Source organism: Polyodon spathula, chromosome 2, assembly GCF_017654505.1.
Source record: "Polyodon spathula isolate WHYD16114869_AA chromosome 2, ASM1765450v1, whole genome shotgun sequence".
Classification (NCBI taxonomy): Eukaryota; Metazoa; Chordata; class Actinopteri; order Acipenseriformes; family Polyodontidae; genus Polyodon; species Polyodon spathula.
Genome location: NC_054535.1, coordinates 11,140,327 through 11,167,859, shown reverse-complemented (window position 1 = coordinate 11,167,859; position 27,533 = coordinate 11,140,327). Strand labels below are relative to the sequence as shown.

The window sequence follows — 27,533 nt, the reverse complement described above, 5'->3', positions numbered from 1 at the left end:
TTCTAAATCTTTTGTAGTCATTTTTGTATTACTTTAGTATAAATGCATGTTAATTTGGATTCATATGTTGTTTTTTTCTGACTTTATGTGAACGAAAAGACCGTTTTCTCATTGGAAATAGGTAAATTTCAAAATATCACTGTCCTGGTCACAAAAGCAAAGTTTGTGGGGAATAATAGACATTTTCTATACTTTTGAGGCATAAGCAATTAGGAAATAACACTTACTACCCAGGAACAAAAATTGTGTTACATAGTGTTATTGTTCTTCCTGCAGTGATTTAGAGGAGTTCAAACACCATTGCACTGAGGTTAAAACTAAACTAGCATCCAAATGAGAAATAACAGAGAGGGAGATTTGATAAGATGAAGATTTCAATAACTAAATTAAAATACAATTTTCACAAAATAAGTAAAATAAAATGTAATGCTTCCTACTGTATCAGTACCTGTGCCGCTTTAAAAAAAAAAAAGATTCACCAGTGGAAGCAATACTGTAGCATTGTTTACACCAAATAAAGACACCTTACAGTTGTTAAATGTTTTATTATTTCATTAACTTTTATTTTGTATTTAACATTTTTATTTTTAGTGTGGCAATTTTAGTAACAATTATAATTTTAACACACATTTTCTAATAAACTTAGTCAAATACTTGACCATAAATTAAACATTCACAATCATGAAATTAAGCAGTTGTTTTTTTGTATTTGCAGCTAATTCTTACCAAAAATAGTTCAGAAAATACATGTATTTTAGTTTCAATAAGCATTTATTCCTGTTTTACCAGAAGTGCATTCCATTTTGGTGTTTGCAAACAGAATAACATTTACTGCTCCAGCTCACTGTCATTCTGCAAAGTCTTCATAGCTAATCCCCACAGAGTCATGCTGGAGAAAAAGGGTCCCTCGTTGTTTCGATATAAGGAAGAATTTGGGCGATTTCCTAAGGGAAGATTACACAGATTGTCCAGACTTGTCATGGATGGGCGGCTCAAGGATGCATTAGGAGGCTGTAGCGGCTCCTCGCTATTTGCACATTGTTCCTCAGAGTATGTAAAGTGCTCGTGTTGCATTAAAGGCTTTGGGACTTTATTGGAATCTGAGCATAGCTTTTCCTGCGGTGAAATTAGCTGGTGCTGAACTATGGATCTCAGCTCAGAAAATGAACTTGTGGAGCCAGAAGTGAATTCATCACTGGGAACAGTCTCATTTGGTTGTGGAGGAAGCTTATCTGATGTGTGCAATAAGGTAGAAAAGGTCTCAGGATTTGGAGATTTCTGACACACAGAATGAAGGTAAGGGCTTTCGACGGCACTGCCCAGCTCTTCCATCATCGGCCGATCTTCACTTGGCTTACAGTGCATGGTCTTGTGTCTCCTCAGGACAGCAGAACGAGTAAAACACTTGCCACAGGTTTCACAGGAGTAGGGCCGCTCTCCAGTATGAGTCCTGACGTGTCTCCGTAAGTCTCCAGAACCCGCAAAACTTTTCCCTGAAAATCGATAAGAACCGTCACTTTTTTGTTAAAATTTTGTCTATTAAACCCGAGTTGCCAGGTACAGTCAGCTTAATACTATAAATGTAGACTGGGTATTATGTTATTGATACAGTCCTTATAAAGGTTTACCATTGTGAAGACCAGCGAGGTATACAGGGTAAACTATGGAAAAAGCATGGTAAAACTGTACAAATACTGTGGTAAACTTTCATAAGGGAGTAAACAGCAGTATGTCTAACTGGTGATAATTAAACTCTAGAGTGCACAGTAACATTAGAAATATGCAAAATATGTGAGAAAAGGTTCACTTTGCAAAGTTGTACAAGCTTACCACATGTTGGGCAACTATATGGTCTCTCCCCTGTGTGCCTGATCCTGTGTTTCAGCAGCTTTCTCTGCATGTTGAAGGATTTGCCACATTGGTCACAGGTGAACACATCTTCAGTCGTGTGCGTCTTCCTGTGTTCTTTTAGGTTGCTGAAGTTGCTAAATCCTAAGCAATGACAAAAATCAGGAAGGAGACACCTTTTATTGTATCAGGAGCTCCTTTCGGTGAAACATATCTAATTTTATAACATGATCAGGGCCAGGCACCAACACCTTTCCATCACACAGACTGTTCAACTTAGGCTTAGGGAACAACTTGCCCAACACTTGCTTTAATTGCACTGAAAATGCAGAAAACGGCACAAAAACACGTGACTAGGAAATACATTAAACCAATCGTTTGCAAAATATCCGAGATTTACTTATGGTCTACAAAACAATCCCATTGCAATTCTAAATGTTAAGTACCTGTATGCACAAAACTCCTGTTTAAATTAAAATTTGGCTGAAACTATTTTAATACATTCCATTTTAAATGATTCTTAGTAGGGCTGGTCACTATCGATCATCTGCAAAAAATTATCACAATAACCACAAATGTCTTGAATTCTGTTTTAACACCCATTAACTGTGTTTTCACTGAGACACTGATACAGACTTTTCTACAAAATCAAAGCATTTAACTGGTACCTTTATTGTGTATTTACTTAAAATATATTCCAATAAAACATTTAAAACGTCTTTCAGTGTTAAAAAGAATTGTGGTATTGGAGGATGTTCTACAATGAAAGAAATGTTTCTGAAAATTGCCCCACAACTATTTGTTTGTAGGCGAGTCAGGATTCACACTTCTGGCAGTACAATTATGTTCTGTCTTGCAAGGAAAAATACTAAGAATACAGTTTTGTGTCATTAGGCATGGACAAGTATAATACACAAAACAAAAAACTAGGCAGGCCAAAACAGTTACAAATAGCTGTGTCTTCAATAGGTCATCAAATGTTTATGATGTGACTAACTTTAGTAAATAAAATAGATCAGTGGTCCCCAGGCTTTTCCTATATTTGCTGACAGAAAACCAGACTTTATTTTCATATTGACTAAAGTACATTTATATCAGCCAGTAAACTCTGGAAAACAAAACAAATGATATAAAAATAAGCATTGCAATGAAGTTTTAATAAAAGCGTTGCCTGTCACTCATTTAAACATCAACTTGACATACATTTGAAATATAAATTAACTAATGTGTTGTTGTTATTTAAATTGATTTGGTAAAGCATTTTCTCACTTTTCACATCTGACTTTAATATTCGGATATTTAAAGAACCTGTGTCCTCAAATACAGCTCCTTGTGCCCGTAGTGCTTCTATTAAATATATCAGGAAGTATTTCTGACCTCCAGAGAGCAGAGCGCTGCAGGAATACAGACGATGGTTATACTCTGGTGTACCAGCTGTTCACTGGATCTTTGTTTGACAGCTGCATTAAGGCCACAGAGGCGCTTTAAAACCAGGACAGGATGACTAAAACAGAGAACTAATTACAAAGTGATTCTAAACAAGAAGAATGCACCAGGTACGATAAATATGCTATTGCATACTGTGGCAGCATGGCACTGTGGAAGAACCTCCAGTGCACAGTGTGGGTGTGTGGTGGAAGTATTGGGTGGCGCTGGGGGGGGTTTATATTTCTCCCTGCAAAAACACGTGGAATTGAATAAGTGATTAAATGATTATTTAAGGCCACGGGTAAATAAATAGGGTGATCACAGCGTTGGGGTGGTGAAGGCAGTGCGGTTTGTTGTTTTGCGTTGTGTTGTAAAATGTATTTTAAATAAATGCGCACAAGCACTTAGCTGCAGCATTTCTGGTCTCCGAGTCTCATTGCCGATGCACCCCCTTCACAAATACCCACACTAAGTTGGCACCTAGACTGTATTAGACAACACAGTCTTCCTTTAATGGGTAGTGCAACTGTACCCACCTCGCCCACAGATGTCACAGAGATGGGGTTTCTCTCCAGTGTGGATCACAATGTGACGCTGTACATCCCCTGATGCAGCAAAGCTAAAAATAAAAGGGTGTTTTAGGAAATAATAACCATTATTAATTACATTCTATAAAGAAATTTAAAACAGGAATAAAAAAATCCCTAAATTTGCTAAAAATAATAATTTGAAAACCAGGCCAGCATAATGTGACATTGACTGCGATTAATATTACAGTAGCTTTTTTCAGTAGTTTTTTTGTGCTTCTAATTAAAGCATAATATTCTTTCTTATGTACGTAAAGGAAGACAAAAAGATGTAATGTCATATTGGGAATTTAATAGTAAGGGTTTGCAATGGTAGCTATAAAATAGATACCACGGCCAACAAGATATACTGAATGCTTTTCAGCACACAGAAAACACATACACAAAATAGGCAACAACAAACTACCTTTTCCCACAGATTTCACAAATGTAGGGCTTTTCACCAGAGTGCCGACGCAAATGGGTCTGCAGGTTACCTGCCTAGTAGCAAATAAATAAATAAATAAAACACCAATCAACAATTAGTTTTGAAATCTGACAGTTAGGAAATTGTAACTTTTCAGGGCTGTATCTTTTAAAAGTAATATAACGTGTACAAATCTACTTTATGAGACAAACGTTCTTACCTGTGAAAAGTTTTTTCCACAGATGTTACACTGAAAAGGTTTCTCCCCTATTAATAAAGTACAGACAATATTCAGTTCTGATAAATCAAACACACATTTTAAATGTTGACTTCATCTTCATCTTCATCTTCATCTATATATATATATATATATATATATATATATATATATATATATATATATATCAGGTCAAACAGGGGTTAAGCTTCAATAAAAATCATCATTGGTTTATCTTTAATCTCTGAACCAACTTGGCTAACACATTTGTTTTTCAAAATATATTACTGAAATAGTTGTTACCATGAGAATACAATAATAACTTATTATAGCACCTTTCACACCGAGGTGTCTCAAGGTGCTGTACAAAACAAAAAACATAGGCATTACAAAAAAAAACAAAAAAAAAACACAAATAACAATTAATCAGATAAATTCTATAAATAAATCAAATACAATAAAATAGTTAAATATAGAGATACAATCGACCATGATAAAAGTACAATATATCATAATACACTGCAGACTGTAGTAAAATCAAAGAGTTAAGAAAATATAGTGGAGAATAAATGTGTCTGAAAAGGTACTTTTAAATTTGGCTGACAACACAAAAGTGAGATGGGAAGATAAGGTCAGGGATGTATTGTGTTTAAAGAGATACAAGATCAGCCTTAAATCACAAACCAGAAACCATGTGAAACCAAAAAGTCTTTGATATACCTTTTTTTAACAACTGCCCTTTAAAGATGTTACAAAATGCTCCCGAGTTGTATAACTAATGAGTGACTCACAGAAGTGAACAAACAGATGATCTATTCTAAAGATGAAGATAAAATCCAGACTACTTGCATACCCACTGTACTTAAAGAATGAAAGACTTAAATGTGCATTTCTCTGCATATTGATGCAGAAGCAATATATAGTGGTGGTTAAATGAAGCTGCAGGTATTTATATGTACCAATGAACAGCATCAGAAACTAACAGGAGGTATTGGAAACAGGCAGCTGTGGTGATAATTGCAAGTGAAATTACCCCACAGCAGGTCAAAAGCAAAGTCATTCAACATGATTAGGAAAAAGGGATTCCTCCTAACAGAGCCTGCCAATATAATACAGCTCAATGGATATAAAGCCTGGGTGGGTTTAATTAATGATCAAAAAAGATATAGATAGATCCAGCAAGGCTGACCGATCTCCCAATTAATTAAGAATGGATTGGGTAATGTTTTGTGTAACCCAAAGCCTTCCTTCCTTCCTTCTCAACTCAACAAATTAAACAAAAAAATGATGCATACAGTAAATCAGATACCTGTGTGCGATCGTTTATGGAGCTCCAGGTTGCTAGGGTGCTTGAATGTCTTTCCGCACATTTCACAACAGTACTGCTTTTGGTAAGTCTGAAGATGTGTCGAGTCTTCAGAATGAGTTACTGCATTGCCTTCAGATGCCTCCAAATCACTGTGTGAAGTATCGCTATATTGCAAACTTGATGTAGTGGCAGGGTCAATCTCTTTTTCAACAGGCAGGCTATCTGTAACAGGTTCCGATGCCTCTTTGTTGGGATTCGACTCATTTGCCTCCTTTGTACGTTTCTCCTCTGTTGCTTCAGGCTGCAAAGAAGCCTCCTCCAGAGATTTTTGCGATCTTAAGTAATTGTATTTTTTAAGGTAGACTGTCTTTTTTGAACAAACCTGCTTACTGGCTGGGGAAGTCTCGCCTCCAGAGGTTTGATTTGTGGCAGGTTCCGTCATAAAACCAGACGACAAACATTCTTGGCTCTCCGAGATACATTCTGTGTTGTTCACAGGGCACACAGGTATGTCCATAGGGATGGTAGATTCTGTTACACTAGATGCAAAGTGTTCTTCTACTACACTATTTTGGTTTTGGTTTAAGTTTCCATTCAAAGCGGCACTTTGCTTAAAATATTGCTTACTGTAAAAGTTACGCAGCTTATAACCATGCACCAACTGCTTATCTGGTATAACTGATGTACTGCTAAGGGTTTCAAAGGATTGGTTTTGCAAAACAGCTGGTTGATCTTGATGCAAACATTTAGTCTGTGACCTTCTGGAAAGGTTTATATCTATCGTGGCACAAACCTGTTTCTGGGCTTCAGATGAGCAATGCATCCCAATATCTGGTGTCAACGTGGACCCAACAACATCTGTAGCCAAGACACCATGAAGAGGGAATGAAGTGCTTCCACAAGTGCCACCTGAGGGTTCTACAGTGGATGTAAAAGGTTTCAGGAAACTATTGCATATGTTCAGCACATTTGGTATTTGGAGACACTGGGCAATGTCTAACATTGCCTGCACATTGTCCTGGTTCAAGTCTAGCTGCGATGTATACATGAAATCCAAAATCTGACCAATTCCTCCAACATTTTTAATGTCAAGATGGAATACATCATTTTTCTGGCCAGAGGAATTCTGAAATAAAGTCCTGGAAATAAAATTTAAAAAAGAAGAATATTTTTTAAATGTTCATGTGTTCACAATATTCCAAAAGGCCCCACAGAGCAAATAAATATGTATTGTTTCATGAAAATCTATATTTTTTCAGAGCAGCACTAACGATAATTAAGGCTTGTTCACCAATATATACATATATATCTATTACACAGTTGTATTTGACAGAAGTCAAAGCCCCTTTCACACTGGCACTCCTACCCGGGTCCTGGCTAAACGGGTCACAATCCCGTGTAGTGTGAAACCACGTACCTGGGTCAGACCCGGTTCCCAGCAACCCACCTCAGGATGTGGGTTGACACAGTTTGACCCGGGCTGAGCGAGATAAAATACTTGACGGCCATTCGTGAGCCAACCCAATGACAAACAGCCTTGCCTGCGTGAAGGTTTCACTTCCACAAGGAACATTTTTGTTTATTCTGTTTAGCCATATTTTTGTTGATTGAGACACAGCATGAGCCAGATTGCAACTGGGATGAAGAAACATTTCCTCTAATCAACATCTGGGCCGACGGTTCAATCCAGAGAAGCTTGTCAGTAACAAGCTGCTTCCGGGGCATTAATACGCATATTGTTTACTTGCGTCTGTCACATTATCAAAAGCAGTGTGAAATCGTGTACCCGACCTGCATGACACCGGGTCATGTCCGGGTAGGTTCTGACCTGGGTAGATTATGCCAGTGTGAAAGGGGCTTAATATCCAACATTAACTACACAATATATTGGATAGCTATTGTTGCATTTTAACTTAAAAATTGTTGATCTGTACTACAAAATTTGTCTTAAAAGGGAGATTAAATTAATTAATAAATAATCACGTTTTCTGGACCTGCTTTAGTTTTTATATCACTGATAACATGTACTCACTGAATACTTACCTAAAATACTGACTAAACGCAGCTAAGACATTCTTGTGGGCCTTAAAACAGACCCCCTTAACTACCAGCATGCAGTCACAGAGGAGGCCCTGGATACGCTGCTCATGGAGCTGCTGCAGCAAGTAGCAGCTGTGACTGGACAGCGAATCCATGCTAAACCTTCATTCCGAGATCTAAAACAAAAGGAAAGAGCTGTAACATCTCCACAACTCACACCTACTTAAACCTCCACAATTAAACTATACACTTACAGTGCTGCCTTAGTTCTATTAATTACTGACTACAGGAAATGAACATTGCCGATTCCAGTAATTTTTCCAATACTATAACAGCAAAATAACATTCAAGGAAGAAGTAAAATGTCTAAGAGACACAAATGGCAAAATCATAGATGAAGAGAAAAAAATATATATATGATTATTTTTCACAAGTTTTTACAAAGGAGGATATGGTCAACACGTCCCACATGTTGACCTGTTCCTATCCAGTTTTAAATAACTTTAGCATAACAGAGGCAGGAGTGTCAAAGGGACTAGGAGCTCTTAAAATAAACAAATCCCCTGGACAAGATGAGATCCTCCCAATAGTACTCAAAGAAATGAAAGAAGTTATTTACAAACAGCTAACTAAGGTCATGCAACAGTCTCTTGAGACAGGGGTTGTACCGACAGACAAACATAATACCGATCCACAAAAAGGGAGACAAAACAGAACCAGGTAATAACATACCAATAAGCCTGCCTGCCTGTCTTCTATTATATGTAAACTATAATAAGATCCAAAACGGAAAATGACCTATATGGTAATGGTATCCTGGGAGACAGTCAGAATGGTTTTAGGAAAGGGAGATCGTGTCTAACTAACCTGCTTGATTTTTTGGAGGATGCAACATCGACAATGGATCATTTCAAAGCACGACATGTTTTTTTTTTAAATTTCCAGAAAGCTTTTGACAAAATCCTGCATAAAAGATTAATTCTCAAACTGAGCGCAGTAGGGATTCAAGGAAATGAATGAATATGGATTAGGAAGTAGTTAACATGCAGAAAACAAAGTACTGATTACAGGAGAAACCTCAAAATGGAGTGACCAGTGGAGTACCACAGGGATCAGTATTACCTCCTCTGCTCTTCTTAATCTACATTAATGACTTAGATTCTGGTATAATAAGCAAACTTGTTAAATTTGCAGATGACACAAAAATAGGAGGCGTGGTAAACACAGATGCAGCAGCAACAGTCATTCAAAATAACCTAGACATCATTCAGAACTGGGCAGACACATGGCAAATGACATTTACTATAGAGAAGTGTAAGGTACTGCAGACAGGCAATAAAAATGTGCATTATAGATATCATATGGGAGATAATGAAATTAAAGAAGGAATCTATGAAAAATGTCTAGTTTGTTGATTCAAATGTCTTCATCTACATGAATTCTGTACAGTAGGTCGGCATAACATTATAGACTGGAGCACTTTTAACGGAAAAATAAATTTGACTTACCTTTAATATATAATAAGATAAAGAATTTGAATAATGTATTGTCTTCTGTTGGCTGTCTGGTTGCTCTTTTTTATATTCTACATTCCTTTTCATTACTGATGTTTATTATGGTAAATTACCGTGCTTATTTAGGCACTCTATGATTTGACTGGGTAGAGATAACATAGGTTTATTGGAGTTAACAAACCTTTTCACTTTCTTTTTAGCTTAATTATTGAGCTTATTGCTTCATTTAAATTGGTTTCTTTATGTTAAGTTTTCAGGGCATTTCGTTAATACGCGTCTATTTTTGTTTTTCGCATGCAACTGTTCATCTGTTCAAGTGTTCAGCTGATATAGCATACAGCCTTTATACATCCCCCCCCCCCCCCCCCCCCCCCCCCCCCAATATCTCTCACAAGCACCTGGATACATAGTTATATGGTATCACAAAAAGGCATACGCTTTTTTTTTTTTTGGGGGGGGGGGGGGGGGGGGGTTTGCATATGCATAGCTATTATGTAGTATATATCACCTTGCTGTATATTATGATAATTTTATTAAAAATAATCTCAATATTTTTAATAAAGCAGGTGGTGGATTGCGCCGATCGCAGGCTTATTTTGAAAACCCTGCATTCATTGTCATATTTTTGCTTTGAAAAAAAAAAATAAATATATATATATATATATATATATATATATATATATATATATATATAATATTATATATATATATATATCTATTATATTGCATAATGCATTTAACGTTTTAGCCTTTCAAAGTGCTGAACAAACAAAACCCGCCTCTTCAACTTTCCGATTGGTTAGATGTTGTGTCCAGACGTAACCCAGCAACGCGCAATCAATCATTATTGTTAAAGGCACACTAGCATCTGCAGGACGGGTGGCTACAAGCACTTCGCCGGGCGGCCCGCCCAGCTGAAAAGGCTTGGGGAGAATCTTGATCTAGACAATGTGGGTAAGCTATTAAAAAGGCCAGCAAAATGCTCGGATATATAGTGAAAAGTGTTTAATTTAAATCAAGGGAAGTAATATTAAAACTTTACAATGCATTAGTAAGACCTCATCTAGAACACTGTGTTCAGTTTTGGTCACCTCGCTACAAAAATGCCTTTGCTGATCTAGAAAAAGTGTAAAGAAAGCAACCAGAATTATTCTTGCTTTAAAAAGGCATGTCATATGCAAACAGGCTAAAAGAATTGAATCTGTTCAGTCTTGAACAAAGAAGACTACATCGATCCAAGGGGCTTTTTTGACATTAAAAAAGAAACAAGGACCAGGGGTCACAAATGGAGATTAGATAAAGGGCCATTCAAAATAGAAAATAGGAGGCGCTTTTTTTACACAGAGAATTGTGGGAGTCTTGAACCAACTCCCCAGTAATGTTGTTGAAGCTGACATCCTGACATCCTTCAAGAAGCTGCTTGATGAGATTCTGGGATCAATAAGCTACTAACATGCAAGATGGGGCGAATGGCCTTCTCTCGTTTGTAAACTTTCTTATGTTCTTACTTATCTGTCGACACTTTTGAAACTCAAACTGTCCCTGGAATACAATATGCCTCCCTGGGGCACTAAATGCCATAAAACGGAACACACGTTAGATGAAATAGGATACAATGTTACTGGAATAGACTCACAATATGCATTAGTTGTCAGTACTATAAGTAATCACATTATCGAGGTTTACTGTTGGAAAAATGTAGGATTTCTTAAGAGTTTAAATTTAACAACCCCCACTTCCGTTCGGAAGGCCCTTTTTTTTTTTTTTTTTTTTTTTTTTTTTTTTTTAAATCAGAGGCAACCGTAGTCAGTGACCTACTTCAAATTAAGTTACTTTTCGTAACGACAATTGCATATCAATTATATTAGCCTCTGGGTGTTGATTTATTGGTTGCATAAGTTCTCAAAACGTGTAAAAGAAATGTCACTGCTTGTGATATTATGACCTTTATTTTGCAAATCGTTGTTTTTAGTAGGTAACTAACTAGACAGTGCCAAAAATAACTACCTTTCAACACAGCTGTCGTTTTGCTTTGCAATACAAATGTCCTCAATGAGATAATTGTCCGGGGGCGGAGGGGTGGGGGGTCACATCCCAAAGTCATTCATACAAGACCTCCACAAGCATAACCAAACCCCATAAACGAAACTCCCAAGTCCTTTATTTTAGGCAGAAATCGCGTGAATAATGTCTAACTTTGACTCCGGGGATAAAGAGACCTGCCAAGACAAAATTAGGCCCAGCGGGGAAAAAAAAAAAAAAACGTTGTAATTGCATAGCTACATTTATCTGGAATTGAGTAAGATCGATGCTGTTTGAAAAAAAAAACCGACAAATTAAATATAGTGCGCGTGACAAATACTAACACAGATACTTTAAAACATATGTATTTAATTAAATACCTTTGCCAGTTTTATTTGGATGATCAGTCACCACGTCCTCGACTTCTTACCTCATTTCCGCCACAGTGAATTCGCCCGCCACCTAGTGGTCAATATGTTTCTTGCATTCTAAGAGTAAATTGGAAATCCAATGATCTAAGGATTAAGAGAGAATGTAATAATTGAATATATTAGCGAAACATGAAAAGCAGGAATTTTATAGATGATGAATTAAGACGATATTAAAAAGAGGCTAATGACTAAAGACAGTGGGCGCTAATCATCTAAATGTATGGATGGAAGGCGCTCCTAAAAATAATTAAAAACAAATAGAAATCCTATATTTCTGAGCTTCTCGTGCTGTGGTCCCGTAGATTTTTTTTCTATCTTATCCCTACGGGCACCTATTTGGCAATTTCACTGTCCACAAAGTTAATCAAACTAATGTCCCTGTTTTTATCATAGTAGGATGGACACGGCAATTCCGTTCTTTTTACCTGGGTTATGTAACACAACCGAGCTGAGCATAATGAATATATTTTATTGTCATTTATACAAATAAATCCGTGTGCTTCCTCTCATTTGTAATGTAAAAATTCAGATAAATCTATAAAACTGCGGATGGTGTCGAGTCGGAACACTCAATGAGCATCATCGCTATATCGCGGCGGAATGTAAATAGTGGTACACTTCCGGCAAGACACGTGTGGTTTTGCACTGCTTCTCTGGTACATGCAAGGAAATCATTTCATTCGTAAGTATCCAATAATGCTTTACTGCACATGATGTTGTCTAACGTTTGTCAGATATTATAAAGTAAATCTCAAATTAGTTGTTACTAAACCAGTATTTGCCCAGCTAAGAGACCAAACGTGATTTGGAGTAATTTTGAATTCGTAGATTAAAAAAAAAAAAAAAAAAAAAAAAAGCTCTCTTTGTAATGTTTGTCTTTGAATTCACAGCATAGTTATTTTAATACAGTTTAATGGAGTACACGTCAGGAGCTGTAGTATTTTAATGGTATTTAATTGTGTATGTGGACCAGTATTGTGTCGTTTTACCTTGTTTCGCTTTGCTTCTGCAGCAGTGCTGCGTGCAAAGAGCGGGATGGTAATAGGCCTGTGTTGCTTCATTTTGCAGGGAAGGTGGCTGGGATGATCGAAGTACTGTAACTTGACATCTCTGTCTTGCACTCGCTTGCTATAAGACGTTGTTCAGAATGGTTTTCTTCACTTGTAATGCGTGTGGAGAATCTCTAAAGAAAAACCAAGTAGAAAAACATCTAAACAGTTGCAGGAATTGCCGGTGCTTGTCCTGTATTGACTGTGGTAAAGACTTCTGGTAAGTATAGTAGCTTCCTGCAAGTTTTCAAAGGTGTTCCGATGATTTTATTCCTTTTATATGACTATTTTCAAATAGCGCCGTTACTGTCAATTTATTGTTGACATTTTCATAAGTTCAGAATTCAGATACTTTTAAATATGGAACATTTTGAAATCATGAGGTCAAATGCCACAGAAATGTCAAACTCCTGTAAAATGCTGTCAGAATTGGTAACCAAATTATCCATACCTTCTAAACATTAATGTTCTAAGATAAAACGTACATGAAGTAGACTGATTTTTCAGCTAGCGTGCACTGTAGAAGACACTAACCATAATACAACATATTGAGAACTACTGTAAAAATGCATGACTTATTATATTGCCTAGAATTTGAGTATCACTGAAATCACCAGTTAAGTATAATATTGAGGTAGCATCAGTCCTTCACTGTAAACTACCAGCTTCCTCCCAGGTGTCTTATAATGCAAATCTAATTAAAATTTGAAAAAAAAAAAAACCCTCAACAAGATGCAATTCCAGTAGCCCTGCACTAACCTCGCTCACGTTAGCATTATTTAACACAAGAGTTCTTGGTAACAAGTCTCTGTTAATTAATGATTTTATCTTGGAAACCAAATTGGATAATGTTAGTTGAGTTTTGGCTAAAACAAGATGATAATATACCACTAGTAGAGACTTATCCAATTGGTTTATCATTTCATCAGAAAGCACACCCTGCAGCCCGGGGTGGTGGTCTTGCTGCACTGTTTGGAAATGAGTTTAACCTTATTCATAAAGATGTATACGGATACTTGTTATTTTAAATTCTATCTTTTGTGGTTAGTTGTCCTACTTGGATTTATGTTGTAGCTGTTTATCGGCCTCCTAGACCCAACTCTCTGTTCTTGTCTGGGTTTGAACTCTTGGCTATGCTCGCTATCAAGCATGATAGAATTGTGGCTCTGGTTGATTTCAGTGTACATGTTGATGTGGACGGAGATTCCCTTGGAGATAATTTTATGAGTTTGCTTGAGTTTGTTGGTTTTGTTCAACATCAGGCCCAACTCGCATTCATGGTCATACACTTGATCTAATTATCACCTGTGGTCTTGACATCCAGAATTTGTCTATCGATGATCTTGCAGTCTCAGACCATTCTGCTGTTATTTTTGAACTAATAATACCTAGCCCAATAAAACCCCTTGAATATTGTATTAAAACTCTGTCCCTTAATTGCACCACAATTAAAACATTCTTGGAAGCTTTATCTACTTCAGCACCTATTCATTCCGGATCATTCATAATCTGCGTGCTGCCTTTGGTTGATGTTATCCGTAGACATGAGGTCACTTTTCATTGCTATGCAGATGACACCTAGTTATATTTATCTGCTAAACCTGGTGACACCTCAATCATAAATATCTTTACTATCTGTCTGGCCGACATTAAGCAATGGATGTGAAAAAACTATTTATTGTTAAATTCTGGTAAAACAGAGGTAATACTAGTGGGATCAAAACATAAATGAAACACGAGGCTCCAGAGTAGCGCATCCAGTAAAAGCGCTCTGCTTGAGTGCAGGATGCGTCCTTTAGCCTGGACGTCACCGGTTAGAGTCTGGGCTATTCCACAGTCGACCGTAGACAGGAGTTCCCAGGAGGCGGCTCTCAATGGGCTGAGTGCCGGCGGGTGAGGGTTTAGGTCGGCCAGCGTGTCCTCGGCTCACCGCGCACCAGCAACCCCTGTAGTCTGGTCGGGCGCCTGCGGGCTTGCCTGCTAGCTGCCCGGGAGCTGCGTTGTCCTCCGACGCTGTAGCTCCTTTTTGGCTGCATGGTGAAACCGCAGTGTGTAAAGAAGTGGTTGGCTGACGGCACATGCTTCGGAGGACAGCATGTGTTCATCTTCGCCGCTCCCGAGTCAGTGCAGGGGTGGAGCGGTGAGCTGAGCCTAAATAATAATTGGGCATTTCAAATTGGGAGAAAATAACAAAAATAATTGGCAATGACTAAATTTATTTAAAAAAAAATAAAAATAAATAAAACCAATCAATGAACAATACAAATTCAGGTGTTCTTGCAGTTGAGAGGTCTGAAATGAAAAATCTGAGTGCCGTGTCTGACCCAGATCTCTCATTCAAACCTCATATTAGAAAAATAAGTAGTGTCTTTATTTAATTTAAGAAATATTGCTAAATGAAGACGCTTTCTTTCCATGGAAGATGCAGAGAGACTGATGCATGCTTTCATAACATCCAGACTGGATTATAGCAATGCTCTGTTTTCTGGTTTTCCCAGATATGTGTTATCCAGACTGAAGCTTGTGCAAAACGCTGCTGCCAGGGTTTGAACAAGTAGAAGACATGATCACATTACGCCGGTATTGGCAACCCCTGGCTTTAAGGTTTAGGGTTGATTTTTATGGTCATGCTTATTACTTATAAAGCATTAAACGGTTTAAATTATGTTTTAATCCCATATATACTTAGACGACCACTGCGATCCCAGGAGGCAGGGTTCCTACTGTCCCTAAGGATAAAAAAAGAACACAGGTGGTAGAGCATTTGGCATTAGGTGCTCCAAATTATGGAATCGACTGCCCGTTTCCATAAGGGAGGCACCAACTGTTGCAGTTTTTAAAACACGACTGAAGACACACTTCTGTAGTGTATCGTTTACATCTTAATATTAAGTAATGTTTTTATCCTGTATTGTATTGCATTTTAATTGTTTTTTTTTATTGCATGTTTTCTATTGCTTGTATAGTGTCAGTAATTACTGTTATGTTGTGCCTGTGAAGCACCTTTGCAACAATTTATTGTGAAGGGCACTATATCAAGTAATGATTGATTTTGATAATGTGTGTCTATTTAGTTCCCTACAAACGTAATTATACTACTATTAAGAAATATATAGAAAATATCCAAAAAATACTTCCTAAAATAATTTTTTAGCAAAATAAGTAGGATAATGTAGGTTATATCATATGTTGTTTTTTCTAACATACATGGAGAGGTAAACTCAGAGAATTGTTAATTATATACTAATCAAGGTCCAGGGCATCTCATCTTATCTGTTGTTAATTCTCCTGGATATTTTCTGAGCCAAAGCATTGCAATTAGAATCTTAAAAAAAAAAAAAACATTTCTACTTTTTTTTTTTTTTTTTTTTTTTTTTTTTTACCTGTGTTAATGTTTTTCATGTTCACATCTTCAATCTTTTGTTTAGTACCGAGAGAATTCCCGACCTGTGCAGTAGCCAATACAATTGTTTGTTTTTGTTTCCAACCTGTTGGGTTACCTGAATACCTGTTGTAATGCTGGTTTTTCTTTTGCAGGGGGGATGATTACAAAAACCATCTAAAGTGCATCAGTGAAGATCAGAAGTATGGTGGAAAGGGCTATGCAGCCAAGTCTAATAAAGGGGATGTGAAACAGCAACAGTGGATTCAGGTAATAATATATATTTTGATATTTTTCTGCATCGTATGTCTGTCGCAAAGCCTGCTGTAATTAGGACACACTTTCCCCAGCACTCAGACCCAGGTGAGACAGGTACAAGCAGTGTTCCTGCAATGGAACCAACCCATTGAGTTTCAACAACAGTACATTTACAGTATACATAAATATAAAATAATATATATAAAAGTTGTGTGACAGAGATATGGCAGGGCTGGTGTTAGAATCCCAGTCCCTAATTAGTTTGAGAAGACTGGGAGCAGCAGGAAGTGCCCCTGCCTTTGCGCTGGGATGGCGTTGCTTGGGTGCTGTTTTGATGTGATTTGTTTGTTTGTTTAAACATTTAGTTTGTTCGATTATTAAGTAAGCATGCAGATGCACTGGATTGCAGTCTTCAGCCTCGCGTCCGCTATTTCTGCCGGTTCTGCCCAGGGTTGATGGCTATGCCACTTTCCATCACTGATGTTGATAGTTCACAGTACTTGGCTTGGTCTTTACGATGGAGAGCAGTTTCTATATTATTCTGTTTATTATTACAGAAAATCCACGAAGCAATGAATAAACCAGGTATCGCTCCAAAAGTATGTGGCATACTGAAGGAAGTCAGCTTGTATGACAATGTGCCAAGGAAAAAAGCCAAGTTTCAGGTAAATTTAATTATTTGAATTTCCTAATTATTTTAATAAGTAGCCATGTGTTGGTAGGGTTATGTTTGGATAGCTCTAGTCTTTGAATTTCTAACACAAAAATGTACTCCATGGTAGGCAATACATCTTCAGTACATTGTAAAGTCTTTTACGTCAGGCTTCTGTATTGGTGCTGTCTGAATTTAATCTTGTTCTGTTTTGAAGAACTGGATGAAGAATAGTCTAAAGGTCTTCAATACAGCTTTGCATGACCAGGTGTGGGAAATCTTTTCTGCAGCAACCAGTAATGTAAGTAACAAGAAGCCACTAAGATATAATGCAGAAATAGCAGTGTTTTTTAATTTGTTAATCACAGGGTTTAATATGCAGTGTATTATTTGCAGTATTTTTAACTTGAATACAAATGTAGAGCAGTCTATTGAGATTAGACTTTGAGTAGTTCACATTGGAAATGTAATGTTAAATAGGGAAAATATGTAGCTTGCATTATATTTTAAAACTATGAAATAGGACTTGTAAAAAAGGCAGTAGTGAGGATTGCTATGTGCCTGGAAAGTAGGCAGCAAAATGGTCTTATTCAGTAGCGGTTTATTCGACTAATAATAATTATATATAATAAAACACCTACTTACTGTTTTAAATATACCAAATATCCCAAACTATCACATAATTGGCCCATATTTAAATAAGAAAGTATTTATTGAAACCACCTTGTGCTCAGCTAAGAAATGGAACTAATGCAATTCCTTGTCGAAATGTATTTTGTTTTATCCTTAAGTTCTACAAGAATGCAACCATATCTGTCATCTTATATATATAATATATAATATATATATATATATATATATATATATATATATATTAGATAGATAGATAGATAGATAGAATAATAGATGGGTTTCATTGAGTTGCAGGAAAATAATTCCATCTGGGGTTTCTGTGATGTCATAAATTACGAGCCCGTCTTTAAAATTGTATCCACGTTGTTCTGTACTGTAGGTATTTGTACTCCACTGTCCAATACGATTTGCATTGTGGGCTTCGTGCATATCTACATGGGGCGGTACAAACCTCAGTCAACTAGCGCAGTACGGTAAAAGGAAGGCGCGGCTGCTATTTGGGGTATTTATTTTGGGGTTAACTGCACTCAGCATTTTCTTTCTGATCATTTTATTTGCCAGATCGTATGGTAATGTGTTCACACACCTCTTTCTTGGTTTTATTTATTTATTTTCTGTCTAAAATATGTGTGATGCAAAGTTTTCTGTTATGTCTTTATACTCGGACTAAAGTGTTAAACGTTTGTCAACTATTTCTGCCGGTGTGTGTTTAAAAATGTTGTTGTTAGTCAGATGTAGGCTGTAGTTGATGTGTGATCGCAAAGATTTATTTACTGTGTATTATTAAAAGGCTTTATACACGTCAAAATGTTGTCAATCTTTAATCGAAATTAAAATGTTTTAGTAATATATTCTAATGACATACAATCATATATAGTATTGCTTATATTATTTTGTCAGTAGGCCTAGCAGTAACTATCACAGTTTACAAAGACTAAACATTATCGTCCCAGTTTTAAAGAAAAGTAAAACACTAGAAGAACTCAACAAGACAGCTAAATTAGAAAAAAACTTTGAGTTGCAATAACGTTTGTTAAACAGACATACAAATTACACTTACAAACTTCATGTAAAATGATGTATTTATTGTTGATGTATATTACAGCACTCTCTTATCTATTGTTATACTGTCATAAACATCCACAAAATCCATTGAAGTATTTTTTTGTTAATATATCCAATCTACTTATTCCTCAGACATAGCACTAGTACAGCGATCTATGTTTAAACCTTAGAAACAATGGAACCTCCCCTTTAAATTCTAGAGTGCGATCCACTTTTTCTCTGGTCTACTTTTTCCCCAGGACACCTGTCATGTGTATGTGCTCACTCAGTCGGTCATATAAACTACAACGTAAGGTATCAGAAAAATGCTACTGCATGAACTAGTAGCAAATTAAGAGTTTTGGGTATCAAAATGCTACCAGATATACGTTAACTTGAAGCCTTTGTCTAGGCAGACTTCATTTATTTATTTATTTATGTATTTAAAAAAAATAAAGGATAAACCAGCTGCTTTTGTAGTGAAGAAATACATATTGTGACTGAGGCCCTATCATTGTGCAGTATACAAGAATAGGATGTTTTTAATGGCATTTGTAATAAATATGTTTTTTTTTTTTTGTTTTGCTTTTTGTGCACAGGCCCCTAGCAGCCAACAACCAAGCCAGTCCGAACTGCAGCCTAGCACAGGGGGGCAGCCGGAAGGTGATCACAGTAAGGCAGACACTCCAGTGACAGAAAATGAAACCTCTGCAAAAGAAAAAAAAAAGAACAAGCGAGAACGCAAAGAGGAAAGACAAAAGAAGAGCAAGAAAGAGAAAAAGCAATTAAAACTGGAAAGCCAAGAGGAAGATGGAGAAAATAGTAAGACCAAGAAACACAAAGATGACCATGGAGACATGGAGGAGGAGGCTGAAAACGGCGAAAGAAAGAAAAAGAAGAAAAACAAAAAGAAAGCTGCTTCTGTTGAGGTCATGAGAGAAAACGGAACAGGAAACGACAATCGGCACGAAGCGATGACGAGCAGCAAGAAGCGCAAACATGAAAGTTCTGAAGGTAAAAAAAAAAAAAAAAAAAGCATAATTCCCATATTTGTTTTTTACAAACACTTTTGAACCGATCCATGAAAAACTGTCGCTGTGTGACCCGTTCTCATGCAGAATATCCACTCACTAACAACCTGTTGTTTTTACGACAGTACTGTACCAGGGTTGTATTGTAATTATAATAACCTATTTTCTGTTGCCAATTTGAGAGGGAAAAAAAAACAACACACAAACTGATTTCTGTAATTTCTAATTGTTGTATTGAAAGATATAAATTAGAGAGTAAGCTTGATAGTAAAACAACAAATTTTTACCTAACATGCAAAAATGAATTTCATACTTTCACAAAAGTATTTGGGCAATCAGCATATTTCAAATGAAACCCATTTGTTGCTATTTATTGACAATTATGATTGAAAACACCTGGTGATAATTATAAAATAAATACATAGTCGGCAAGTGCTGAAAAATAAAGCAACAAAAATGGTTAAAACTAAAGATTCAGCAGCAATCTCAAAATGGCAGAGATAAACTAAATGAAAAAGGAGAAACTACCAGAAAATAGCAGAGACTCTTTTTTTTTTTTTTTTTTTTTTTTTTTTTTTTTTACTGAAAAACAAGCTGTGGGCTTTTATTTAAAAACACATGAGAACAGGAGCTACTGCAACTAGCTCAGGTGTGGAAGACCAAGGAAGATTTCTGCAAAATCTGGAAGAATCATCGTTTCGAGCAGCCCGGCAAAATGCTCGGATTACTGCAAAAGATTTGACGCAATAATTGAGAATTCAACAATACCTTAACAAGGTGAATGTCCATGGGCGGAAACGAAAAGATGCAGACCTTTTTTAATAATAATACACAAAAAAGCGATTGGAGTTTTCCATTGAATACTTGAAGAAGCCTGATGATTTCTTCAACCGCATTTTATGGTCGGACGAATCCAAAATATGACTATTTTCACCAGATGTTCGGAAGAAGAGAGGAGAAGAATTTAAAGAAAGGTTCCTCATGCCCAGTGTTAAACATGATGGAGGTTGTGTGATGGTATGGGCTTGTTTTTTTTTCTCAGGCTCTGGCGACCTTTATATTGCAGAAGGATCAATGAGATCTGCAAAATATGAAAGACATTTTGCACTCATTTGTTACCCCATGCTTTAGAGGGCTTATTGGACAGAAGTTTGTATTCCAGCAGGATAATAACCCTAAACATTCTGCAAAGTCTGCAAAGGAATTTCCGAAAAAAGGAAGATTACAGACTTGAATCTCATTGAGATGTTGTGGATTGACTTGAAGGCTGTTGTTGCAAAAAAAAGTCGATTGCAGAACTCAAAGCTGTATGTGTTGAAGAATGGGCAAAAATATCTCAAACGTGTGTAGGGTGCAATTTTTGGAGTAAAAGAGTGAAATTGGGTACTTATTTGGTAATACATGGGATGTGGGTATTTTTCATTTTATTTCAAGCACAATCAATGTATTCATTTATTTTAAAATGTTTTGATCATATGCTTCTTTTTGTATGTCTCAGATAATCCAAAGTCAAAACATATCAAGGTGGAAATTGCTGAAGAAGCAGAATGTGACAGCGAAGACAAAGGTATCTTATATACAGTGTGTTCAGGCATTCAAAGGTTTTAGAAATTCTAGTGCAGTGTAGAGTCAAGCAGTCATGCAAGATACAAATAACTAAAAATCAAGGAAAATGGCAGTGAAATTAAAAATAAGAATTGTTTTAAAACTAATTGAGGTGATGTTTTATGTTCCTAAAAATTTGGAATTACCAGGTGTGCAGTTCTGACATGTTGTCATCAGGCTGATATTACTGTATTTAGTCAGAAGATAAGTTGCTGTTTTGATTTTGTACATGTTTAAAGAAAAACTATTTTATTTTAACATGACTGCTTCTGGTCCTTAAATGTATTATTATTATTATTATTATTATTATTGTTTATAAGCAGAGGCTGTTATCCAGGGTGACTTAATTTTTACAAAATATCACATTACAGAATATCACATGTACAGTGGAACGTCGGATAGCTGACCATCACATAACCGCCCTTATCAATTAACTGCCTCGCTAAATAAGTAAATATTAAAAGTAGGCTACAAGAGTAATGGCATTGGTAGGAAATGCAGCTTCTGTGATGGAAACAGAAGCATTATAACTATAAGTCTTTTGGTGCGTTCTTCTTTAAGAGAAGCGGACTGTGTGTGAGAGTGTGTGTGCGTCAGTCAGCTGCATGTAGCAGTGATGTTTCAATACACCAGTCGAGAGCTTTTTTTTTTTTTTTTTTTTGTGCAATGTGTTTATAGGATGGAGCGCACACTTGCAGTTATTGGCAGCATATTGTTGTAGCTTTTAAATGCATTTGAATTAAACAAAGCAAGCTTCATAAACACAATGCTTACCGGCCGTTTGTGTAAAATAGCTGAAGCAATATTCAAACCAAGCTGCTTATCGGCTGTTGTCAGTATCAAGAAATAGCGCAAAGTACCATGACAGAGATATTAAGAAAGCAGAACCAGGAAGGCAGAGACTTGGAGAGTTAAGAAAGAAGCCATTAGTTGCAGTTTACTGTAAATTTACATTTTTTTGTATTTGTTTTTAACCTTTGCGTGGAGATAGCTTTATAGCAAACCGCATAGCAATGCTATATTTGTAGCCTAATTAATCTTGTTTAGGTTTGCTTACTTTTAAAGCAAAAAATTCCCATGTTTAAACGGGAAATCCATTACATTTTTTAAAATGTAAAAGTCTACTGGTAAATTAAAGCATATACATAATTCATTTACACGTATGCGTTCTGTGAATTAATATTGAAAATATATATATTTTTTAAATCATGTTATATGTATTCACAGTCGCCATCTGGAGAGTTCTGTTTATTATGGATGTTTGCTCTTTACTGCATTCAGTAGCTCCATCCACAGTAATTCTGAGCATTTTCATTTCAAATGGTGAAGCATTAAACTTGTGTTTTTGTTGTACAGCAATTTTGTTTGGGACCACAATTTACATGCCACGGTTTTCTTGTCCAGTTCCTCCAAATAATTTCAAACGCAGCTTTGCCTCGTTCCTTTGTTTAGAGATGGAATTTTATTAAAAATAAATAAACGACAGAAAAAACGCTTTTCTTTACTCTGCTTGGACTGAACCATACCACGCCTACTACAGCATGAACCCGCTGTGCACCAATGAAGCGCCAGATCGACTGAGAATAAAACCCACCCCAGTGTCAATCTTTCTGTTGCACCAATTAGAAAAGCTATTTGGAGGCAATTGCCAAACCTCTTCCTTTTATAATACCCGCCCTTAATGTGGCGCCACAGCAGGTGGATATGCGACGGACTGCTGTATAGGATGACAAATTACTAAAATTAATACAGAAAAAAAATGTGCGTATGGTGAAATTTGCCACGTGACCGGTTATACGTCTAGCATGTTGTTCAACATTTAGCTACTTTTTTTTAGTTGATATGTTTTTAAACGTTTAAAATTTCCATACCTAGTAATTCTAGATACTCAATAACGTATTTCCCCCTTTTACTTTGGCTAAGTGTAAACAATATAAATAGCGTTAAATATATTCCAGGATTTGACAATAATCTCCCATTGTGACACCAGCCTCTTCTAAAATGACTGGTTTTGCAGTAAGTGATTTGACCTTGTCTGGCTGATGAGGTTTTCAGAACTATGCTGTCTTACTGTGTGTAAAAGGTCACAGCTAGAGCAGTTTTTTTTTTTTTTGTGTGTGTGGAGTCAAAACATACAGTACAAATACACGAGCCAGTACAAACTCTGTTTACTGTTGTAACAGAGCACTCTTTTTTTTTTTTTTTTTTTACATGTTAGATAACTAATTGTGCTTAAACAAGCAAGCTACCGTTTAGCGACTGTTATAATTTTTGCTAAGCATTTAGTTTTTAAAAAATATTTCCACTTGGTTGTTTTACTTGTTTTAGCCACAAGGTGGCACTGTAACCACTATTTTGGTATTCTAATGTGCCAACATTTATTTTCTTGGAGAAAGAACAGACAGAGACAAGCCCCCCTTGTATAAAAACAATTGAAAAGGAGATTGCTGAACTGTGGAAGGATGTAAAAACGTTCACACTGGAATCCTATTATAGTGTAAATTAAACATGGTTGTGGGGGACCAGTGAGAACTCCAGTTCTTCCTAGGCAGTGTCTTATTGATCAATTTGTACACATTGCTAAATGCATTCAAATTGGGGTCTGTGATAGAGCCAGTTTATGAGTTTTAGGGTTGCTGTATTTAATCTAACTTTCATTATGCTTTTACAGGTAAATTCAGTTGGAAAGGAACCATACAAGCGGTCTTAAAACAGTCCCCAGAAGGTGAAATTTCAGTAAAAAAACTCAGAAAGAAGGTAGGATTATCTTAAAATTAACAGGTGTTACATGTTTTAAGTGTTGCACCTCTGAACTATTTTTAATGTATGCTATTAACATACTTGGTATTGTAGCATTTGCCCCTGTAGGATATCCACACAATGCAGACTCTCAAAACTTGGTGAAAGAAGAAATACCTTACTCTCAGACCTGTGCTGAAATAGTGCTTTGTTATAATAATGTATATGTACAATGTGTAACTCTTATATGTAATTGCTTTATTTAAAAGAAACTTGTGGAGCATGAGCAATTGCATGTTGCTTGAAAAGTATGCTTTAGGTATGTGTTTTATCTTGGAATGTGCAGTAATAGACCGTTTTGTAATTGTTTACATTTTTCAGGAATAGCACACATAGCCAGTTTGCAGTGTAAAAGGGCGTTCACACCAGACGTGGCATTTATTGTTTGTTACTTATACATGCAGCCGTAACAGCAGACCGCCCACTGACCGCCCCCTGCCGCGTTCAGTGTGAAGTGGTCTGCAGCGACTGCAGAGCGGCGCGCAAGGAGGTGGCATGCAAGCCGCGTCCGGTGTGAACAGCCCTTAATTCAACCTACAGTATCGTGTTGTGGGTTGGGTCACAGAGTACAGAAAAATAAAATCAATTGTAATGTAAAAAACAAAACGGAACACAAGATTAATTTACAATGCCTTACACCCTGTAGTAAAATAAGTGCCTTTGACATAATACCCCATGGTAAACCCATGTTACGGTTAACAGCTCTGAACTGTCCTGCTTTCTGTATTAAATAAGTTGAGTGCGTGTGACAGGGCGGAAGCCCTGCACACGGAATTATGTTTATTTGTATATTTGAGATTAATTGTTGTAAATACATGGATTTGTGTAAATAGATTAATTGAATTATTTAATTGTGATGATGCTTCTTTTGGGATCGCTACCTGTCTGCGTGGAACTGTAGCTGAAAGCAGTGGGCTGTTCCAGCAGGCAGGTGGGCGTGTCTCAGCGGAGCATCGTTATAAAAACACGGCGATCCCTAGTTTTCACGTCACCTTTTGATTCATAGTTTATTGTATTTTTTATTTTTAGTGTTTTTACAGTCATGTATCGTCCTCTCTGTGCTACCATTGCTGGTAGTGTCATTTTTGTTTGTGTTTGTTAATTAAATCCTGTGTCTGCATAACAACGTCATTCTTCCTACCACAGTCCCTTGTGTGTTCTCTCGGCCACCTGAGGCAAATATACCAGGACACTATCACAGTGCAGTACCTGTGAAAGTATGTGCCACCAAATGCATATTGAATTTCAGCGACAAATTAAGCCAGACAAAAAAATTAATTTTAATGCATTCCTTTTGTTTTGTAGGTCCTGGCTGAGTATTACTCTGTGAATGGAGAAGACAACCACAAGTCTGAAGAAAAACTACTTTCACTGTTCAACAAGAAAATTAGCAGCAATCCTAAGTTTAGAGTTTTGAAAGACAAAGTGAAACTTGTGAAGTAATCGCATGAGTATTCACCATTTTGCTAGATCACCGAAAGAACTTCACTTGATGTTTTCCATCTCATTTCCTAGTTTGCTGTTTTAGTTTTATAACTGAATGAAAATTTGGAAATGTGTAGGTAAAATAATCCTCTGCAGCTACTGTGTAGGTCTTGTTTAAAATACATTTTGTTGTTCTCTTTTTTCAAGTGTTTTTAATTTAATGTTTCTAAACTGAAATGTCATGCATTGATTTAAACGCTTTTGTTGCCAGATTTCATGATTTTGAAATACAATGTGCAGTTCCCTTTAGAAATCTAAACAGATAGTTATTGTATTCTAACCAGTCTCTGCTTTGGCAGGTAGAGTGAGCTGCAACACCATCTTCCATAAAAATACTGCCCTCTTTAGAGATGACAATTAGCAGAGACTGTCAATAGTCCCTCTTAGAGAATGTTGATGTGTCGGGCAGAAGTTCTAGTATTCTTATGTACGATGGTGTTCCAGTTGATGCCGCCCATGCAAAGATGGAAAGAAAGTCGGGGCATCACAACTCTGCCAGGGCATGGTCAATTACTGGACATGAACCATTGTATTCATTTAGGCTATCCTTAACCCAGTAAACCCATTTCCTGGGACTGCAGTTTCTGTGTCAGATATGGGCTGCAGTCCCACAGATCTCATTACTTAAGGCAAAGGGCTGTACCACAAAGTATTGCTCCCACCTGCCTTTTGCTAGTGCTAAGTAAGGCTCCAGAATAAACTTTTTTTTTTTTTTTTTTTTTTTAAACTTCTGTTTACTTTACTTTATTAAGTTTCCACATTTTTGTAGCCTACAGTCAGCTATGTTATGGTGTATTAAACAAGTCAGTGCTGCCTTTGTTAAACCCATAGTGTCTTGCATTAAGTTCTTCGTTGCACCTGAAAATTGTCATTGCAACGGGGATGTTGCCTGCATGGGTCGTCACTGACTAATGAGTCACACAGAACAGTAGGCATTGACACGCTTCGCAAGTGTGCAGATTTAATACAACACAGGTGTGACGCTAGGGTACCAACAGTGGTAATCCTAATGCATGATTTATCAAAGCTAAAAATAAGAGTTTACCACACAAGATGAGCGCTAGCCTCATTAAAAGAGACATCCCGCTCCAGGAATCTACTCGACAAAACCCTCTCTATCCTTATTCAAATCCCCTACTGACCTAGGTATCTCGCTTCCGGAGTCCAGGCGGCCTCCTGACTCTTTTCAAGGGCCCTGGCTGGGCAAAGTCTTCATGGGGCCATCTGGGAATGGAAGAGTTTTGTGTAATCCTTTTCTCTGGAGTGGAGGCTCTCCTCTTATATGTACATAAAGCAAGCTTTTTGCTCTGCACCCGTCTGCAGCCATGGCATAGCAGTCGCCTCGGAACTCTGCCGCTGTTGTGTTCTCAAGCAGCAATAGGCTCCCTGGGCACGCCCTCCAGCCAATCAGGACCTCCTGATCATCTCAGTCCCGACAAGCCCGACAGTCATCCCTGTCACAATCAGCAAGTTTATTTTTTACCATTGGTTATATGGTATTACCTGCAGGAGCATGCCTGCAGAAATACCACACGTTCAGGGAGGAGAATCGCACTGAACTAAGAAGTGAGCAGGTGATGAAAATCTGCGTTTACCGCACGAAACCTGCGTTACTAAAGATAGAGGGGAAAATCCTGACCCTAATGTCCAGCATAAAAATGTAATTGCATTGGACATTCTTTTGTTAAAAAAAAAAAAAAAAAATGAATAGATGATTTCAATACCCTGCTGTCTCCTGTGTCAAGTTAACTGGGACTTTAAAGAACAATGTCCCCATTAAATAGTTATTTTTA

At 36.9% G+C, this 27,533-nt stretch overlaps 2 protein-coding genes across 6 annotated transcripts; one reads left to right on the top strand and one right to left on the bottom strand.

Moving 5' to 3' along the window:
• Nucleotides 1–600: 600 nt before the first annotated feature.
• Nucleotides 601–11,808, bottom strand: zbtb49 (zinc finger and BTB domain containing 49). Its single transcript, XM_041276257.1, has 8 exons — nt 11,752–11,808; nt 7,839–8,011; nt 5,796–6,934; nt 4,490–4,536; nt 4,270–4,343; nt 3,813–3,895; nt 1,831–1,992; nt 601–1,493 (listed from the first exon to the last, which is right to left on the bottom strand). The coding sequence occupies exons 2-8, from the start codon at nt 7,988–7,990 to the stop codon at nt 829–831; spliced, it is 2,322 nt and encodes a 773-aa protein (XP_041132191.1). The 5' UTR covers nt 7,991–8,011; nt 11,752–11,808; the 3' UTR covers nt 601–828.
• On the top strand, nt 10,219–27,533 carry lyar (Ly1 antibody reactive homolog (mouse)). Of its 5 annotated transcripts, XM_041276298.1 has the most exons (10): nt 10,286–10,303; nt 12,871–13,071; nt 16,389–16,503; nt 17,049–17,156; nt 17,361–17,444; nt 19,420–19,834; nt 21,350–21,418; nt 24,128–24,213; nt 25,402–25,472; nt 25,561–25,652. In XM_041276298.1, exons 2-9 carry the CDS (start codon nt 12,950–12,952, stop codon nt 25,468–25,470), a joined length of 1,068 nt encoding a protein of 355 aa, XP_041132232.1. In that variant the 5' UTR covers nt 10,286–10,303; nt 12,871–12,949; the 3' UTR covers nt 25,471–25,472; nt 25,561–25,652. The 5 variants fall into 5 exon arrangements, with proteins under 5 accessions (XP_041132241.1, XP_041132232.1, XP_041132205.1 ...); XM_041276271.1 differs by lacking the exon at nt 25,402–25,472 and having other exon boundaries at nt 25,561–27,533; XM_041276280.1 differs by lacking the exons at nt 10,286–10,303; nt 25,402–25,472 and adding an exon at nt 12,397–12,484 and having other exon boundaries at nt 25,561–27,533.

Bases quoted from the DNA above. Each gene is read 5' to 3' on its own strand.
- zbtb49 (XM_041276257.1), bottom strand. From the start codon at position 7,990: ATGGATTCGCTGTCCAGTCACAGCTGCTACTTGCTGCAGCAGCTCCAT. The intron at 6,935-7,838 runs GTAAGTATTCAG...TTTTATTTCCAG, and splicing joins GCGTTTAGTCAGTATTTTAG to GACTTTATTTCAGAATTCCT. The intron at 4,537-5,795 runs GTATCTGATTTA...CTTTATTAATAG, and splicing joins CCATAAACGATCGCACACAG to GGGAGAAACCTTTTCAGTGT.
- lyar (XM_041276271.1), top strand. From the start codon at position 12,950: ATGGTTTTCTTCACTTGTAATGCGTGTGGAGAATCTCTAAAGAAAAAC. The intron at 16,504-17,048 runs GTAATAATATAT...TTATTATTACAG, and splicing joins AACAGCAACAGTGGATTCAG to AAAATCCACGAAGCAATGAA. The intron at 19,835-21,349 runs GTAAAAAAAAAA...TGTATGTCTCAG, and splicing joins CAAACATGAAAGTTCTGAAG to ATAATCCAAAGTCAAAACAT.